The sequence below is a fragment of the Branchiostoma lanceolatum genome, chromosome 10 (assembly GCF_035083965.1).
Source record: "Branchiostoma lanceolatum isolate klBraLanc5 chromosome 10, klBraLanc5.hap2, whole genome shotgun sequence".
NCBI lineage: Eukaryota > Metazoa > Chordata > Leptocardii > Amphioxiformes > Branchiostomatidae > Branchiostoma > Branchiostoma lanceolatum.
Window position 1 is genome coordinate 19198424 of NC_089731.1, and position 19958 is coordinate 19218381.

Here is a 19958-nt window from a genome sequence, read left to right on the forward strand (position 1 = left end):
ATTGTTTATTGTTTATTGTTTCTTCGCATATGTACAATATAAAAAAACAAAGAGAAATAGAGTAAATAATACATGCAGGAGAGGCCAGAAGCCTATACGGCTTTTCGGGGGCCTCCCCTAAACTACTCAAATGGGATTTTTACAAAATTATATATCATCGAAACTAAGAAAAACTAACGAAAGAAGAAATTGGAATTTTAACATAAATCCTAATGAAACAAATGAAAAGAAGAGGAACTACAAAGTAAATTATGAGTTGTAAACATAATAAGTATTATAATGAATAACAATTTATAAAGAAATAGGTCAAAATTATACAAAAATAACAATCATATGAATTATTTTGTCATCAGATACCAAAGGAAAAGTGGAAAACAAGGAAAACAAACAAATCAGGAGAAAGTAATACTTGGATGTTCTATGACATCTATCTTTAAAATATTTTTGAAACTAGGTAAAGACGAGCAGGACTGTAGAATTTGGCTGAGATTGTTCCATACGGTGGGGCCTCTAAACATTATTGTATGTTGTTTTTGAGTAGTTTTTGTCTTAATTGATCTTAAAAGATTATGTTGTCTCGTATAGTGGTGATGGATATCTGAGTTGAAATTTAAAAGACCTTTGTATTGTTCAGGTAGGGAAGAGCTATTATGGACAATTTTATGGACAAATAAGGCAATTTGAAATTTATTGATGTCAAATACAGTCATAACATTTAAATCACGAAACAGAGCTGCTGTGTGTGCTGTGAATGACGCATTGGCTGCTATTCGTACAAAGCGCTTTTGAAGGAGGTAAACAGGATTGATGGATGTTGTGTACGTACTACCCCAAATTATGTTGCAATAAGTTAGATAAGGGTAAATCAAACTGTAATAAAGAACCATAAATATGTTTCGTGACAGCAAAGATTTGACTTTTCTAATGATGCCTATGTTTTTGGAAATTTTTTTGCAAACAAAATCAATTTGGTTCTTCCATGAAAGTTTCTCGTCTATAATTACGCCTAAAAAACGGGTGTGACTTACTTGATTGATAGCATTGTCATTAATATAGATCCTAGCCTTTTCTTTATCGTATTTCTTGTTCCTTCCTACAAAGATAATAAAATTAGTTTTTTCTACGTTAAGGGACAATTTATTTGCCTTGAACCATTGATTTATCTTATACAATTCATTATTCATAGATGTTACTAACGTGTCAAAGTTTTTGTGGGACATAAATAAGTTTGTATCATCTGCAAATAACAGAGCAAATAATTTATTTGATACTGATGCCAAGTCGTTAACATAAATTAAAAACAAGAGGGGACCAAGAATGGATCCTTGTGGTACGCCACATGTTAAGACATTTTGGGAGGAAATATTATTTCTATTAGAGACGAACTGTTTTCTGTTAGTTAAGTAGTCTTTTAGCCAACGAAGGGCAGAGTCGGTAAATCCATAGGTGAATAGTTTGTTGAGAAGTATGTTGTGATCTACTGTATCGAATGCTTTGGAAAGGTCAAGAAATATTCCTATCGTGTATTCGTTATTTTCTAAGGATGTGGTGATTTTGTCAACAAGTTGCAAGAGTGCCATATATGTCGAGTATTTTTTTCGAAATCCATATTGATGCGCATATAATATATTATTGATTTCAAGGTGATTCACAATCCGTTTATAAACTAATTTTTCCAAGATTTTTGAGAAGGCCGGTAAGATTGATATTGGACGATAATTGGTGAAAACACACGGATCTCCGGCTTTGTACAATGGTATAACTTTGGCTATTTTAAGGTCTGCTGGCACTACTCCGTTTCTCAGAGAAGTCTTAAAAACATGTGTTATTGGCTCTAGAATTTCGGGAACAATCTGTTTTAACAGCAAGGCACTTATTTCGTCTTGGCCAGGAGCTGCGTTTTTTAAATTCATAATTATATCATGGATTTCCGTTGCGGTGGGTTCTTCAAAAGAGCTTATAGGTGGGTACGAATTTAAAAGGTATGACTCAGGAGAAATATCTGTTTCATCAATTTCTTTTGCAAGAGAGGGGCCTATGTTTACAAAAAAATCATTAAATTTGTCTACTATGGCTTTTGGATCAGATACCTCCAATTCCCCATCAATAAATTTATTCGGAAGAATATTAGTTGCCTTTTTCCTGTTCATAATTCCATTAATTAGTTTCCAGGTTTTTCGTATGTTAGTGGATGCAGCTGTAAATTGGTCTTGGTAATATTTCCTTTTGCAATTACGAATCAGCCTGTTGAATTTGTTTCTGTACGATTTGTAACTATGCAGTTTTGTTGGTGTAGGATTTTTTAAATATTTCTTGTAGAGTCTATTTTTCATTTTAGAGGACTTGCGGAGACCTGTAGTAAACCAAGGCTTGTCGATGCCTAGATTTTGCTTTGCTGTAGAGTTTGATAGGGGGAAACATGTGTCAAAGTGTGAATTAAAAATTTGCATGAAGTCACAATAAGCAAAATTTGCATTTGTGTTGTTTTGTACACAATCCCAAGTTTCCTCGGATAAAACATGTTTAAAACTATCAATATTTTTTCTATTGAATTTCCTGCACTTGCGTTTTTCATATTCAATTTTCTTGTCTCTATTACATACATATTCTATAATGTGGAATATTGGAAGATGATCAGATATATCTGTAACAAGGAGACCTGATGTGCATGGGCTCGTTAAAGAATTCGTCAATATGTTATCTATCAATGTCGCTGAGGTTTTTGTTATTCTTGACGGTTTAGTGATAGTTGGAAAATAACTACACGAATACAAAGTATTTAGGAAGTCCGCAGTTAATGAGTGATTTTCACTTTTTAGAAGATCAAGATTGAAATCGCCAATCAAATAACAGTTTTTGCCTTCTTTATCGATAGCATCTAAGGTCAGGGTAAGGTCACTTATGAATGTTTTTATATCCGAATTTGGGGGCCGATAAATGCAGCCTATTATAAGGCTCTTTGCCGTTGTCAATGAAGATGCGGGGATTTCTATAAACATTGATTCAATTTGTCCATTTTCTGCTTGTATAGCAAGATCTTTACGTTCTATGAATTGCATGCTCTCGTGTAATAAGATGGACACTCCCCCACCCATTCTGGTTGATCTACAACAATGTATAGAAGTGTAATTAGGTATATCATACAGATGTGAGGTGGAATATTGTAGCCATGTCTCGGTGAGACCAATGATGGAAAACTCATGGCGAAGAGTGGACAGATAATGCACGAAATGATCGTGGTTACGTGGGAGGCTTCTAATATTAAGATGTAGAATTGAAAATGTATTCTTGGGTAGTGTATTGCACAAAGTGGAAAACGAGTTTTCTGAGAAATACTGGCACGAATTGTCTGTAGAGTTTCTTAAAAGATTTACGTCAGGGTCCCAGTTATCTGTATATTTTGTGCTATTTGATAAGAAAGGGTCAAAAATCAAATTGTCATTATCAAAGATGTACTTACCTGAAGTTTGTATTCCTTGTTTTTTGTTTGTTTCAGGGGTAGCCATAGTCATAGATAAAGTATTTGTAATGTAGCGTATATAGTATTATACAATTATGGCAATTGTATCAGACTTAACTTATTTAAGTTCCGAGGTTGTGGAACTCTAAGTTTATGTTCTTTTCCAGCTTTCATGGCTATTATGGGAGAAGATGAAGATTACTTACCATCCACCATGTCTGCTTTCTCTCTGTTGTCATTCTCAATCATATCATCTCTGATTATTGTAATCTGAAGCACACAAAAAAGTAAATGAACCAGCAAGATAAGTGTTTGGAGAATGCAGAATGAAATAAAGAATGCTGAATTCAAACTTTTCACAACTTGATTTATGAACTTCACATCGCATACATTAGGGGTGGGTACCGGTACAGAAAATTCAGGTCTGGTCTAGGTCCGTGGATCAAGTCCAGACCAGTGTACCTGATTATAGTAGTGCAACAGTAGCATATCATATTTTGGAGAGCAAGACACAATTGCAGGTCTCTGTGAGTGCTACAAATTATGTTCAAATTGTATATTGGAATGAGGTACATGTAGTTACTTCCAATACACAAGCAAATAATATGCAAAAAAAATGGTGATGTAACAAAATATACAACATAACAGTTTTGTAGAAATGATCACTGAACAACTCGGCTACACAGTGAGTGCTACCTGGAGCCTGCTACCTGACCCCGAATAGAAAAACATATTACCCCAATAAGACACTACATGTACCTACATGAACAAAATTCGGTAGACTTTGATCAAATTTCCCTTTCATGGATGGTACCAATCACATGTTGAAGCGTGATAATTGGTCATCACAGCACGAGCACCCGCACCAAAACAAAGTAGTCAGATGTTAATGGGGTTTACATTATTTTCCTCATGTCCCTGAATAGTTTCACCAGGTTGATACATGTAAGTCACTGAATAAAAAGTCTTTTTTCCACAGAACCAAGTGACGTCTGTCCCCTTCCTCAGGGCAATTCTGACTGGTTCACTTTGCACTGCAGCTATAGGTGTCGCTGTTTACGGATGCAGTCCTCAAAGTAAAGTATCTACATGTATACAGAGATGGTTAATGTTTTATTTTGGTGTCGTATATTACAGTAACTGTTGTACAAATGTATAAGCTCTTTAATCCAACGGGTGAGTATAATAATCATTGTCCTCTCTGTCTATCACCTTGGCCCCTTTGACTCACTCCACCCCCCCACCAGAAGTTGGGAGTCATCCACAAACTGATGGACAGTTGGAAGACAATTGTCGTTAAAAAAACAGACAGACAGCCAGCAGGAGATGGAGCACACCAAGCAAGCTATTACCCAGTGTGACTACCTTGACTGGACTGTCAAGAAAGTAGAACATCAGACAATCAGAACCAAGAAGAAGAAAGACAAAAAAGAAACAAAAGGAGACATCAAAAGCAATGGTGACCTACCTTACGTAAAAGGCACTACAGAACCCTGGAGAGAATTTTCAAGAAACACATTCAATATTGCCACAGCAGTTACATGTAAGCCCAGCAGGGGTGGCCTTTATAGTATTCAAGTTTTACGGAATACAATACACATCATACAATGTACAAATTTTACCGTATTCATGTGATCAAGGAGGTTAAATATACAAGGAGAAAGGACACAATTTGCCTTCTTTCAGGAGAGTGCGTTTCAACAACTTCGCGTCAAGGTGCTAATTACCCCCAATTTGCATCACCCGCGCTGGCTTGGGTCTTTGTTCACAGTCTGTTTTCACAAGATGACCCTCCCAGGAGATGACGATTTTGAGTGGAGTGACTTTGAAATCCAGCGATTTTGAGGACAATTTTAGCGAAATAGGGCACGAAGAAGCGTGTAGCGATAGCGACAATCCGACAGAGCAGGCAAATACAAACCCCGTTGCCGCCAGCGGTCAAATACGTGTGCAGTATACGGGTAAACATACAAGAACGTAGGACGGATAGACATATAGACATGGTTAGGTCAAGTCGAGGTTGTCTATATGATCAAATAAATAAGTATAAGTAAAACTGGAAAGTGTGGCGATTATCTTTATTTAACCACATTGGTTTGATTCAATGTTTGTGCACATTCCGGGGTGACATAACGATCATAATGCCTTGTATACAATTCCCTGTGGCTAATACTTTGCTCCAAACCATGCCTATGACTACAAATGAAATCCACAGAGACCAGACTTACACAAAAATAATGCAAAAGTCTTGCGAAGAGTCGAAGAAAACTCGACGGAGTCGAACAACAAAAAATATTACAATGGAACACCAAAGTTATGAACTATCCTAGAAAACCTTCGGTTTTGGTGGGGAAACTGTTATAATATTTTTATAAAGGCATCTAACACAGAATATTCTTCATATTTTTGAGCCAAAACATTCCATGCACAGCTACAAAAAAGCCTGTAAACACACCCATCTTCGTCGCACGGCGATGAACCGCATATCAAAATGGCCGCCTAAGTCCACTCTCGGCAATAATGCCGTCTGCGCAAGTCACATTCGCTTCCCAAATAAGGTAATCCTCGGAAACTGCTGGCTTCTTGCTAGTTGCTCGGGCCAGCATCGGAGGGCATGACGTCACGATCGGGCTCATTAGCATAGAATTTGAATGGTTTTGCCGCCAATGCCTGAGGGGCACTTGCCAGAACAAAGGAGTGCCGCCGGAGGGCGGAAACAATAGATAGCCCCGGGGTTTGGCGGGTCAGTACAATAGCGCACAGCGGGGTGTTAATCCCGTCCGTTCTCCTTGCACCACTTAGAGACCACTATGGAATTCGAACAATCCTTACTAATTTGTTGAAACAGTCCCTGGGTCAGGTGACACGAGCAGCAAATTAAAGATGGCGGACTCAGGACTTCCATTTCTTCCTATGATATCTTGGCTTTAAAGGCACCCAGAGCATTTTATGAGACTTGAAAACTGGAAATATTCTAGTTGCTGTAATCTTTATGAAATTGACAATTAATGCCACTGTAAATGTATAGGAATTCTGTAAAACTCGTAATCCGAAAAATGTGTATGTTTCTTAGTTCTGTAGTGGATTGTATGCATTCTGTAAAATTTGTATGTATTCCATAATACGTTGATGAAGGTTAGACATCCAGGTTATAAGATACGCCAAAAATAGTTACTCAAGCAACAGTTGTACAATCTTTAGTACAGTTGTACTAAACTTCTAGTAGTAGTAACAGTATAGCTAATTGAACTATTAGCATACAACCTTGTCTTGAATTAATCTTCTTTTGAAGACTACGTCAAGACATCCTAAATTGTCTTAACCTCATTAACATATCTATTCAGAGTTTTGGTATAAAACATGGTTTTCCAGTCATACCCTTAGTCACTGATGAAAGACAGCGGATGCTGTCTGAAACGTCTGTCTGTTTCAAAATTTTATCCAGATGCTTGAGTATTACTAACTATTTTTGGCGTATTCCATAATACTTCTATGTATACTTAGTAGGCACCCCTGCAAAATGTGTAAACAAGATGCCTTGCATGATTTGCAACAGGGTACATGTGTTCATACAAGGGAGATGGGGAGAACATTTGGCTGCAAACTAGAGGAACATAGGAAAGAGGCTGAGAGTATCAATGTGGGAAGGAACACAAGAGCAGAGAAGGAGGACGAGAAGGAAGATAACATCACTAGGAACAACTAATAGTACATAATAGACTGGGAGGGGGCCAAGGTGACAAAGGGGACAATAGATGCACAAGTTGGATTAAGGAGGCTAGATAAATCCACTCCAGCCATGAACCCTGATGAGGGGGGATATAGATACTAGACTCAGTCACTTTTGGGACTGCATCCTTAAGACGTAGATGATAATTGTTGCACTGTTATTGTTACTTGAATGTATAACATCTAGTATATATAGTACACTCCTTTACACGGTTTGGGGCCGAATTATAAATACCGCATAGACTATCTCTTGAGGGACTTGAAGGCTCTAGATATTGATATGGAGCACTGGGAGGCCCTTGCAAGTGACCATTCCAGGTGGAGATGTCCAGACAGCTCAAATCAGAAGCCAGACTGATGCACAGCGCAGAAGAAAAGCGGAACTGGTAGTCTGGTACCCACCACTAACAGACAATGTGCCATGTATTTCGACGTTTCATGATTAAGACAGCACAGATTTACGCATGACTTCCAGGACGCACCTGTGTGCAAAGTGTACAGTCAGGTAACGTTAGTTCACATAGAACCGCAGCGTATTATAAAACCGGGATTTTAAAAATGGGGCATTTTATTTATTGGTTCAGCATGTACATGCCAAGGTTGCCCAACTAGCCGTAGGCTATTACTAAGGGCGGCCATAGGACTGTTACAGTAGGTTTTGAACCACTCACACCGGGAAGGACCCCTACACTTTTCGATACGTGCGGTGGGTTCTTTAACGTGCTCGAGGTGTGGCTCTCCTCAAACACAGGACCTCCATTTAGCGTCCTATCCGAGGGACGCCCCTTACCGAAGCTAGGTACTCATTTACACCTAAGTGAAGTGAGGAAAGTCGTGTAAAGTGCCTTTTCCAAGAGCACAACATCGGGGCATATCGGTGGTTTCGAACTCGGGACCTCTCGGTTGTGGGCGAAACACCCTTAGCTATTCGATTGCGCCACACAATGCCACTAAAATGGGGCATTTAGGGATATGTGCTTGATGCAACATTAGTAATACCACCAGAAATGCAAATTTGGCATACTAAAGTATTCAGAACACTGTCTGAAAAGCTTCGATAACCATGCATTCGAAGATGACGACGTCAAAAACTCTCCGCCCCTTATGGAAACAGTCTGAGGGCGTCATGGGAGAATTACACTACATGGTTGTTTGCTGGTTTATAATACAAATGTCACATCCACTTCCTGTTTAACACAATCATTTACTAGACAACTTATTAAAATCTCTTTTGCTAAAAGCCTTTTGTTGCTGCCACCTATGGCACTCTGGTGTATTTTGCCGCCACCAGTTTCATTACCCAGAATTGTATCATTCAGCAGACGACAAAATTTTGTGAGGAACACTTTTTTGTCTTAATTTTTTGTGTGTAAAGGCAATATTTTCCTCAAATTTTGCTCCAGACACAACCAGGAACACATGGACATATTAGCATTACAATAGCTACTAGTATTGCATCCCATGAACATCCCAATAACTAATGCACAAGCTGCCATGACCGTGGGATCCAATTTGAGTGACATTCTATTGACTCAATAAACGGGTCGTTAACGAAGGGCTAATGCGGTGCGGCTGTTTTGTCATTTTTGTTGTTGCTTGGACACGTTTATATCCTTAGCACGTATGAAGCTTAGCCTGGAACTGAAACAGGATGACACTCTATTCAAGCCAAAAAAGGAAAATGTTAGCATTAGTCCGAGATCACGGTCATTCTTAGTGCAACAGACGGTAGTTTCAAATTGCAATATCATGGTATAAGCACGACTAGATAGAAAATATAATATATATATAGCGTAAGTGACAAAGGTTATCTATGATATTGACAGAATAACAAAAAAAGATGGCTTATTGTTCTGCCAGATTGGTTTCAATTAACTCTTATCAGAAAAATCTCGGTTTTAGGTGAACTAATGTTACAATACATGTTCTGAAATACATTCTAAAAAACCCAGAAGCAGGAACTTATCGATGGACCCTTACCTGCTCACACTGACCATATAGATCAATGACCACATAACAGGGAACAGGGATATCATGGGCTGCCACACCCTGGTCTACACCATTCACAAAGAGGTGGAAGCATCCATTCAGGTCTACCATCACTCCAACAAGATGGCCAACATGGAGACTGTCCAAATTTGGACCGTACTGTTCCCTCACCTATTCAGATGACATGAAAAACAAGCAGTAAAATTTCTTTTCCAAATTTTTTCCTTGTCATCTATAATCAACCAATATTTATCCTCAATCATTCAAAATAAGGTCACTTCATATATCTAGGGTGACCTGGATCGAGTTCCCATGTCCTACCTTGACAGAGTTGTTGAAGAGGGCATTACCCTGGATGATCCAGGAGGATTTCTTGATGCCCACAGCTGTGAGAGGAAAGCTGAGTTTGTCAGGAGCCTGTCCTACAACTCCAATCAACAGTGATGATGTCCAACGTGGGTTCAACTTGTCTACTCTCACCTGATTGGGATGTAAGAGAACAGTAATTGATAACAATTTATCATAATGATTAGCATGAAATCCCAAAGAAAACTAGAAAGGCCAACATTTGCTACGGAGCAAATACAGCATATTTCACTCACTCCCCATGCAATAATGGACGTTTTGCGCAAGTGTTCCTGCAACTTGACCTCAGAATGGAACACGTGTTTGATGGCCAACGGCAGATGGAACAGGCTGAACCTTAGATAGAACGTGGCATGGGGATAGCACTTTTGGCCCGTTTTTGTATGAAAATAGGCCCAAAAGTCCCCAAAATGAGGCATTTTGAAGTGATATACATGTACATAATTGTATAATACCAAAAACGTGATTCAAGTGCTGTGGGGACATGTTCAAGGCACCCTTGTGCCGAATTTCAGGTCATTTGCTTGTAATACCAGGGCCCAGGAGCCCAAAATATACTTTTTGCCTAAAAATGCCCCCCAAAAAACTCCATAAAAATGTCAAAAAACTGAAAAAAAATCTGGGCCCCGGAGTATTTGCCTTCTTTACCTCCATGCCAAATCTCAGGTCGTTTGGCTGAAAAATGACCTGGTTGAATCGATTTAAATGAAATGACATGAGAAGGAGAAGAAACCTGAGAAAAAACATGTCAATATATTTCACTCACACACTGAAAAATAATGAAGTTGCTAAGGCTATAGATTGATAAATATGTATCCTCCAAAATACTTCAAAAATAACTTTCAAGATCACCGTCACAGATTTTATGAGAATATGGAATAATACATCTGACCAATCCAGACTGTGTCCATCACAACTAGCAGTTCAACCAATGACAGCTTGGCAGTCATAATTATCCGTGCGACCAATTAGAGAGTGGCTGCATGTCTGTCGAATATTAATTTTGCATTTCATGTTTATGTATCGCCCATACTATGGTATGGGCGGTACATATTGTGTTTAACTTTGTAATGTTTCTTTCTCCTCCTCCTCCTCCTGTCAAATCGTTTTTCTGACCAAAAACGTACATTTTGGCCTCCTGTCACTGGACAAAATAGGTTCGGATACACCCATATCCATGCCGTCATTTTTCCGTATTCTTTAAGGATACGAGCAAATATCAGCAAATACCAACAGATACGACTCGGATCTGTTACAAATCCGAAATTTCGGATCCCTGAATCTGAACCATTTGGATGCGGACAAATCCGAAAATTGTATTTTTCGCGGATGCGATGACAGGTTTCGTAGGAAACTTTTCGCATCCTTACCTTGGGCCACGCTAAAACGCCGGAATTTTGCCGGATCCTTACCAAATTCGGCAGCCGATTCTCGGTTTTTGCTACGCATACGTATGGACGAAATTCAAATTTTCCAGATCCCAACCAAATCCGATACCTGAATCCTTCCGTATTTGTTACGACTACGTAGATACGCAATTCGGATTTTCCAGGATCCTAAACAAATCCGATACCTGCATCCCCCAGCATTTGCTAGGAATGTGCAGATACGACTTTCGGATTTTCCAGGATCCTAACCAAATCCGATACCTGAACCCCCCCGTATACACTACGAATGTGCAGATACGAATTTCGGATTTTCCAGGATCCTAAACAAATCCGATACCTGAATCCCCCAGCATTTGCTACGAATGTGCAGATACGAATTTCGGATTTTCTAGGATCCTAACCAAATCCGATACCTGAATCTCGCCGTTTTTGTTACGAATGCGGAGATACGAATTTCGGATTTTCCAGGATCCTAACCAAATCCGATACCTGAATCCCTCAGCATGTGCTACGAATGTGCAGATGTGAATTTCGGATTTTCCAGGATCCTAACCAAATCCGATACGTGAATCTCTCCGTATTTGCAACAAATACACAGATGCGAATTATTCGGATTTTTCCGAATACTTAGCAGATGCGATACCTGAATTCCCCCGAATTTTCTACACATACACGCAAATACAAAATGTAGGTCTTTGTCTTTTTATTTCAAAACTGTACTTGATGTTGTCGACAGGAGGATCAAATTCACATTGTCTGTGCTCTTCACGATTCGGCGCTATGTCCAAGTTACCCCGGGTGAGACACCTAGCGGGGCCCGCAGAGAATTCGTTAGGCAGCTTGAGCAGTCCATCCCGCAGACCTACACTTGGCGATCCGAGTTGTCAGTCAGTGAGCTATCGGTCGACCAAGGCTAAATCCACAATCCCGATGGTGCGTCATACAAGAAACATTGTTATTCGCAGGAGTAATAATCCGCTTCGCTGCGATGGTCAGGACGATACAAATGGTCGTGATTCCCTTTCCTGTGGCTGTGTCGTGCGCCATACAAGAGCCCCAACCGACTCTGGTACAGAAGTCTGGCCATGTCCTATCTTCGTGTTCGTCCCGTCGGGGTTCCAGGCGGCAAAAGCAAAGTCTTGACCATAACTTGTGTCCTAGTGAAACGGGTCCGAGCTTCTTTCATGACTTGTCTTCGAACAGACTTCCTACAAAATACTTCTTCAGCTTGCATATTCGTTAGGTTTGAAAAACCCACTCTTGTCTGTCATTGGGTAATGTCCGATCACATGACATCCCAAGAGACATCCCCCAGGTTACTTCCCATTGTCGCTTTGTTGTTTTTACAACTTCACAGTGAATAAATTTGCATTCGCATTCGACCTGTCTTTTTAAACCAACCACAACAAAATATAAAAACGCTAGAAAACACTCACTGCCATTATTTCCTCCAAGTTCTTACAATGACTAAATAACGAAATGTAATTATTATAACATTTCCTGTAACTTTCTGTGAATTCATGTAAGCTAAAAGAACGAGGTCTGCTGAAGAAGTATGTTTTGCGAAAACACAGCATGTATTGGTCTGAGTATGTAGTGTGTACCGAAAAAAAAAACACCGTAAAATGATAGATTATTTTACCACGGTCTATGGAACAGAAAAACGCAGTATTTCCGGCAACTCTCTACAACCTATAAAGTAAAAGGGAAGCACTCCCTCCTTAACCAAGAAGGTTTATATAAAACCTCCTTGCTTTAACCAATGAGTTTATATGTAGACCTCCTTGTTTAAACTTGAAGGCACTCATAGAAAGATTATCATAAAACATGTCGCAATGTTTTCTAAATGCATAGCAGGCTGCGCCTAATTGATAAAAGCTACCGATAACATAACATTGGCTTAGGTTTTTTTTTTGTATTGAATCCGCCTGCTCAATCAGGTACTAAGGCTCCTAGCAAATCTTCTTTCCACCTCTTTTACGGATCCGCTGATCCTACTGGGGATCCTACCATACCCCTTTCTGTATCTTCTACGTATCCGCTGACCCGATCAACGACTAGGGATCCTTGCAAATCCTCTTTGAAGTCTTTCCGTATCTTCTACGGATCCGCCTACCCGATCAACGACTGTGGAACCATGTACGTAGTATTTAACATTTTACTTGTTCTGATACAGAAAAAGGGAACATTTCATGTAACCTTCCGGAACATATATAAGCTAAAACGCTTTGTCTGTCCTGCGCGGGGTACGGGATTCTAGTATGTCTAGAAACGGAGTACTGGTAGAGCGCGTTTCAAAAGGAAACGTGGAAATAGAAATGTGGAGAGCGCAGTTGAAGAAGTTTTCACGCACTGAAATCCCCCTTAAGCGGTGTCGTATATAGTTTCGTGTTGTTTTCTAAGGTTCAGGCCACCGTAGAAGTCCAAAAAAACCTATTGTAATATCACAGCATATACAGGATTCTAGTACATCATTAAGTAATCGGTATCGCGTAGACCAAGACGCCCAAACAGAAATATTGAGAGCGCAGTTGAAGAGTTTTGAAACACGATCCAATATATAGACAACCGCCGAACGGTGATTAGAAAATTGCTAGTTCCGTGTTGTTTTCTAACGTTCAGGACTCATAGGTTCACAAAAAAAACTTTTCTTATATCACAAGATATACAATAGTCTAGTGTGTCATGGAGTGGTGGGTGACTTGTAGAACGCGTTTGTTAAAGACGTTAAAAAAGAAATATTGAGAGCGCGATTGAAAGGTTTTGAAACACTACCCAATATATAGACAACCGCTGAACGGTAAAATTGCTAGTTCCGTGTTGTTTTCTAAGGTTCAGGACCCTGTTGGTTCACAAAAAGCCGTTTCTTATATCACAACATATGCAGTAGTCTAGTGTATCATTGAGTGGTAGGTGACGTGTAGAGCGCGTTTGTTAAAGACGTTAAAAAAGAAATATTGAGAGCGCAGTTAAAGGGTTTTGAAACACGACCCAGTATATAAACAACCGCCGAACGGTGATTAGAAAATTGCTAGTTCCGTGTTGTTTTCTAAGGCTCAGGACCCTGTAGGTTCACAAAAAAGCCGTTTCTTATATCACAACATATGCAGTAGTATAGTGTATCATGGAGTGGTAGGTGACGTGTAGAGCGCGTTTGTTAAAGACGTTAAAAAAGAAATATTGAGAGCGCAGTTAAAGGGTTTTGAAATACGACCCAATATATGGACAACCGCTGAACGGTAAAATTGCTAGTTCCGTGTTGTTTTCTAAGGTTCAGGACTCATAAGTTCACAAAAAAAACGTTTTCTTATATTGCAATATATACAGTAGTCTAGTGTATCATGGAGTGGTGGGTGACTTGTAGAACGCGTTTGTTAAAGACGTTAAAAAATGAAATATTGAGAGCGCAGTTGAAATGTTTTGACACACTACCCAATATATAGACAACCGCTGAACGGTAAAATTGCTAGTTCCGTGTTGTTTTCTAACGTTCAGGACCCTATAGGTTCACAAAAAAACCTTTTCTTATATCACAATATATACAGTAGTCTAGTGTATCATGGAGTGGTGGATGACTTGTAGAACGCGTTTGTTAGAGACGTTCAAAAAGAAATATTGAGAGCGCAGTTAAAGGGTTTTGAAACACGACCCAATATATAGACAACCGCTGAACGGTAAAATTGCTAGTTCCGTGTTGTTTTCTAAGGTTCAGGACCCTGTAGGTTCACAAAAAGCCGTTTCTTATATCACAACATATGCAGTAGTCTAGTGTATCATTGAGTGGCGGGTGACTTCTAGAGCGCGTTTGTGAAAGACGTTCAAAAAGAAATATTGAGACCGCAGTTAAAGTTTTTGAAACACGACCCAGTATATAAACAACCGCCGAACGGTGATTAGAAAATTGCTAGTTCCGTGTTGTTTTCTAAGGCTCAGGACCCTGTAGGTTCACAAAAAGCCGTTTCTTATATCACAACATATGCAGTAGTATAGTGTATCATGGAGTGGTAGGTGACGTGTAGAGCGCGTTTGTTAAAGACGTTAAAAAAGAAATATTGAGAGTGCAGTTAAGGGGTATTGAAACACGACCCAGTATATAAACAACCGCCGAACGGTGATTAGAAAATTGCTAGTTCCGTGTTGTTTTCTAACGTTCAGGACCCTATAGGTTCACAAAAAAAAACGTTTTCTTATATTGCAATATATACAGTAGTATAGTGTATCATGGAGTGGTGGATGACTTGTAGAACGCGTTTGTTAAAGACGTTAAAAAAGAAATATTGAGAGCGCAGTTGAAAGGTTTTGACACACTACCCAATATATGGACAACCGCTGAACGGTAAAATTGCTAGTTCCGTGTTGTTTTCTAAGGTTCAAGACCCTATAGGTTCACAAAAAAACCTTTTCTTATATCACAATATATACAGTAGTCTAGTGTATCATGGAGTGGTGGATGACTTGTAGAACGCGTTTGTTAGAGACGTTTAAAAAGAAATATTGAGAGCGCAGTTAAAGGGTTTTGAAACACGACCCAATATATAGACAACCGCTGAACGGTAAAATTGCTAGTTCCGTGTTGTTTTCTAAGGTTCAGGACCTTGTAGGTTCACAAAAAAACCTTTTCTTATATCACAATATATACAGTAGTCTAGTGTATTATGGAGTGGTGGGTGACTTATAGAACGCGTTTGTTAAAGACATTAAAAAAAGAAATATTGAGAGCGCAGTTGAAGATTTTTGAAACACGACCCAATATATAGACAACCGCTGAACGGAAAAATTGCTAGTTCTGTGTTGTTTTCTAAGGTTCAGGACTCAAAGGTTCACACAAAAAAAAACGTTTTCTTATATCGCAATATATACAGTAGTCTAGTGTATCATGGAGTGGTGGGTGACTTGTAGAACGTGTTTGTTAAAGACGTTAAAAAAGAAATATTGAGAGCGCAGTTGAAAGGTTTTGAAACACTGCCCAATATATAGACAACCGCTGAACGGTAAAATTGCTAGTTCCGTGTTGTTTTCTAAGGTTCAGGACCCTATAGGTTCACAAAAAAACCTTTTCTTATATCACAATATAATTATACAGTAGTCTAGTGTATCATGGAGTGGTGGATGACTTGTAGAACGCGTTTGTTAAAGACGTTCAAAAAGAAATATTGAGATCGCAGTTGAAGGGTTTTGAAACACGACCCAATATATAGACAACCACTGAACGGTGACAAGAAAATTGCTAGCTCCGTGTTGTTTTCTAAGGTTCAGGACCCTGTAGGTTCACGAAAAAGGCTTTTCTTATATTACAAGATAAACAGTAGTCTAGTGTATCATGGAGTGTTGGATGACTTGTAGAACGCGTTTGTTAAAGACGTTAAAAAAGAAATATTGAGAGCGCAGTTAAAGGGTTTTGAAACACGACCCAGTATATAAACAACCGCCGAACGGTGATTAGAAAATTGCTAGTTCCGTGTTGTTTTCTTAGGCTCAGGACCCTGTAGGTTCACAAAAAGCCGTTTCTTATATCACAACATATGCAGTAGTATAGTGTATCATGGAGTGGTAGGTGACGTGTAGAGCGCGTTTGTTAAAGACGTTAAAAAAGAAATATTGAGAGTGCAGTTAAGGGGTATTGAAACACGACCCAGTATATAAACAACCGCCGAACGGTGATTAGAAAATTGCTAGTTCCGTGTTGTTTTCTAACGTTCAGGACTCATAGGTTCACAAAAAACCTTTTCTTATATCACAAGATATACAGTAGTCTAGTGTATCATGGAGTGGTGGATGACTTGTAGAACGCGTTTGTTAAAGACGTTAAAAAAGAAATATTGAGAGCGCAGTTGAAAGGGTTTTGAAACACGACCCAATATATGGACAACCGCTGAACGGTAAAATTGCTAGTTCCGTGTTGTTTTCTAAGGTTCAGGACCCTGCAGGTTCACAAAAAAACCTTTTCTTATATCACAATATATACAGTAGTCTAGTGTATCATGGAGTGGTGGGTGACTTGTAGAACGCGTTTGTTAAAGACGTCCAAAAAGAAATATTGAGAGCGCAGTTGAAGGGTTTTAAAACACGACCGAATATATGGACAACCACCAAACGGTGATTACAAAATTGCTAGTTCCGTGTTGTTTTCTAAGGTTCAGGACCCTGTAGGTTCACGAAAAAGCCTTTTTCTTTTTCGCAAGATGTACAGCAGTCTAATGTATCATGGGATTGTGGGTGACTTGTAGAGCGTTAACTTTGTTAAAGACGTTCAAAAAGAAATATTGAGAGCACTGTGATTTTGATATTGCTTGCGTCAGTGTTGTTTTAAAAAACTCATGATGTCTTCGGCTAGTTAAGGTACTCCTAAACCCGGGCTGAGTAGCCCTGTCTGTACTTTTTCTACAGCCAAATAAATATATATATCAAATCATTTCTGTCCGTAAGTAGGAGATACGGAAACGGGTTTGATAGGATCCCCAGTCGTTGATCGATCCAGCAGATCCGAAGAAGATACGGAAATGGGATTTTTTAGGATCCCTAGTGGTGGATCAGGCCAGCGGATCTGTAGAAGATACGGACGGGGGATTTGCTACAATCCCCAGTCGTTGATTGAGCCAGCAGATCCGAAGAAGATACGGAAATGGGATTTGCTAGGATCCCTAGTCGTTGATCAGGCCTGCGGATCTGTAGAAGATACGGAAAAGGGTTTACTAGGTTCCCCAGTCGTTGATCGGGCCACCAGATCCGTAACAGATACGGACGGGGGATTTGCTAGGATCCCCAGTCGTTAGTTGGGCCAGCGGATCCGAAGAGGGACGGAAATGTGATTTGCTAGGATCCCCAGTCGTTAACTGGGCGGGCGGATCCGTAGAATATACGGAAAAGGGTTTTGCTAGGATCCCCAGTCGTTGATCGAGCCAGCAGATCCGTAGAAAAAACGGGAAGGGGATTTGCTAGGATCCCTTGTCGTTGATCGGGCCAGCGGATCCGTATAAGATACGAATAGGGGATTTGCTAGGATCTCCAGTCGTTGATCGGGCCAGCGGATCCGTATGAAATACAGAAGGGAATTTGCTAGGATCCCTAGTCGTTGATCGGGCTAGCGGATCTGTTAAAGATGCAGACGGGGGATTTGCTAGGATCCCCAGTCGTTAATTTGGCCAGCGGATCCGTAAAAGATACGGAAAAGGGTTTACTAGGATCCCAAGTCGTTGATCGGGCCAGCGGATCCGATAAAGATACGGAAAGGGGATTTGCTAGGATCCCTAGTCGTTGACTGGGCAAGCGGATCGGAAAAGATACGGAAAAGGGATTTGCTAGGATCCCCAGTCGTTGATTGGGCCAGCGGATCCGTAGAAGATACGGAAATGAATTTGCTAGGATCCCCAGTCGTTGATCGGGCCAGCAGATCCGTAGAAGATACGGAAGGGAATTTGCTAGGATCCCTAGTCGTTGATCGGGCTAGCGGATCCGTTAAAGATACGGAAAAGGGATTTGCTAGGATCTCCAGTCGTTGATCGGGCCAGCGGATCCGTATAAGATACTGAAGGGAATTTGCTAGGATCCCTAGTCGTTGATCGGGCTAGCGGATCTGTTAAAGATGCGGACGGGGGATTTGCTAGGATCCCCAGTCGTTGACTGGGCAAGCGGATCCGTAAATGATACGGAAAGGGGATTTGCTAGGATCCCCAGTCGTTGATCGGGCCAGCGGATCCGTAAAAGATACGGAAAGGGGATTTGCTAGGATCCATAGTCGTTGATTGGGCCAGCGGATCCGTAAAAGATACGGAAAGGGGATTTGCTAAGATCCACAGTCGTTGATCGGGCCAGCGGATCCGTTAAAGATGCGGGAAGGAAATATGCTAGGATCCCCAGTCGTTTATTGGGCCAGCGGATCCGTAAAAGATACGGAGAGGGGATTTGCTAGTATCCCTTGTCGTTGATTGGGCCAGCGGATCCGTAGAAGATACGGAAGGGAATTTGCTAGGATCCCCAGTCGTTGATCGGGCTAGCGGATCCGTTAAAGATACGGAAAGGGGATTTGCTAGGATCTCTATTCGTTGATCGAGCCAGCAAATCCGTAGAAGATACGGAAGGGAAATTTCTAGGACCTCCAGCCATTTATAGGGCCAGCAGATCCGTCGAAAATGTGAATGGTGTATTTGCTAGGATCCCCAGTCGTTGATCGGGCCAGCGGATCCGTAGAAAATACGGAGAAGAGATTTGCTAGGATCCGTAGATTGCCACAACGCACTAGTATGATAAAGTGGGCCAGCGAACCTGTTAATGGTCTTTATGAATACAGAAAATTCTAATGACAAGTTTTCAAATCTCTCAAATATTGTATATGTTTTTATTTAAGGATTCGTGCAAACGACCTATCCGTATCCGTTGTCAGTCAGGGATCCAAGCATATACGACATCGTATCTTTAGTGTATCCGTTATCCGAGCAGATACGGTGTCACATCCGTAGGGTATTTTGTCGTATCCTTCACGGATCTGGGGTTTGTTCGCATTTGCTCGGAATCTTTCGTATCCGTGACGTAAAGATTTGACGGATGCCGTGGTATCTGCCGGGATCCGTGACCATTTCGCCCAGTGTGTGTTCTGGAAATACATCCAGATGACCTGAAATTTGCTATGGAGGTACACTGAACAAATATTCAAAGAACCCCATTCGCACTTTTGACATACATCACATCAAAATACGATTTTGGAGGGTATTCTGGGGGAGAAGATAGGCTATTTTCCTCATATGACCATATATGGTGTTGCCATATATGGTCACATCTTTATTCATATAGCCAGGTGGACTACCGTATTGTCTCGAATAAAGTGCGCACTTTTTAAACATTTCAAAATTCAAAAGGCACCACAAGTCATTGCTAAGGTCAGGGTGCGTACTTTATTTGAGGTTATTGCCCGGACAAATTGGAAAAGGACCTCAAACCCTTGCTTAATCAAACCAGGTACCCAGCTGCGGTGCAACAATGCATGGCTCAATACCTGCCAATTTGCGAAGTTTGTAACTTGTCGTAGGCAA

The 19958-nt window shown here is 40.3% G+C and overlaps 1 protein-coding gene across 3 annotated transcripts in view; it reads right to left on the reverse strand.

The window, feature by feature from the left end:
* LOC136443262 (neuralized-like protein 4) overlaps window positions 1–19958 on the reverse strand; it is a 131740-nt gene that overhangs the window by 19719 nt on the left and 92063 nt on the right. For 2 of the 3 annotated variants that reach the window (XM_066440428.1, XM_066440426.1), the window contains exons 20-22: window positions 9500–9658; window positions 9170–9349; window positions 3667–3730 (exon numbers count right to left, since the gene is read on the reverse strand). In XM_066440428.1, coding sequence (XP_066296525.1) covers window positions 3667–3730; window positions 9170–9349; window positions 9500–9658 — 403 coding nt within the window. The remainder of the gene's footprint in view (window positions 1–3666; window positions 3731–9169; window positions 9350–9499; window positions 9659–19958) is intronic. The other variant, XM_066440429.1, reaches the window with a different exon arrangement.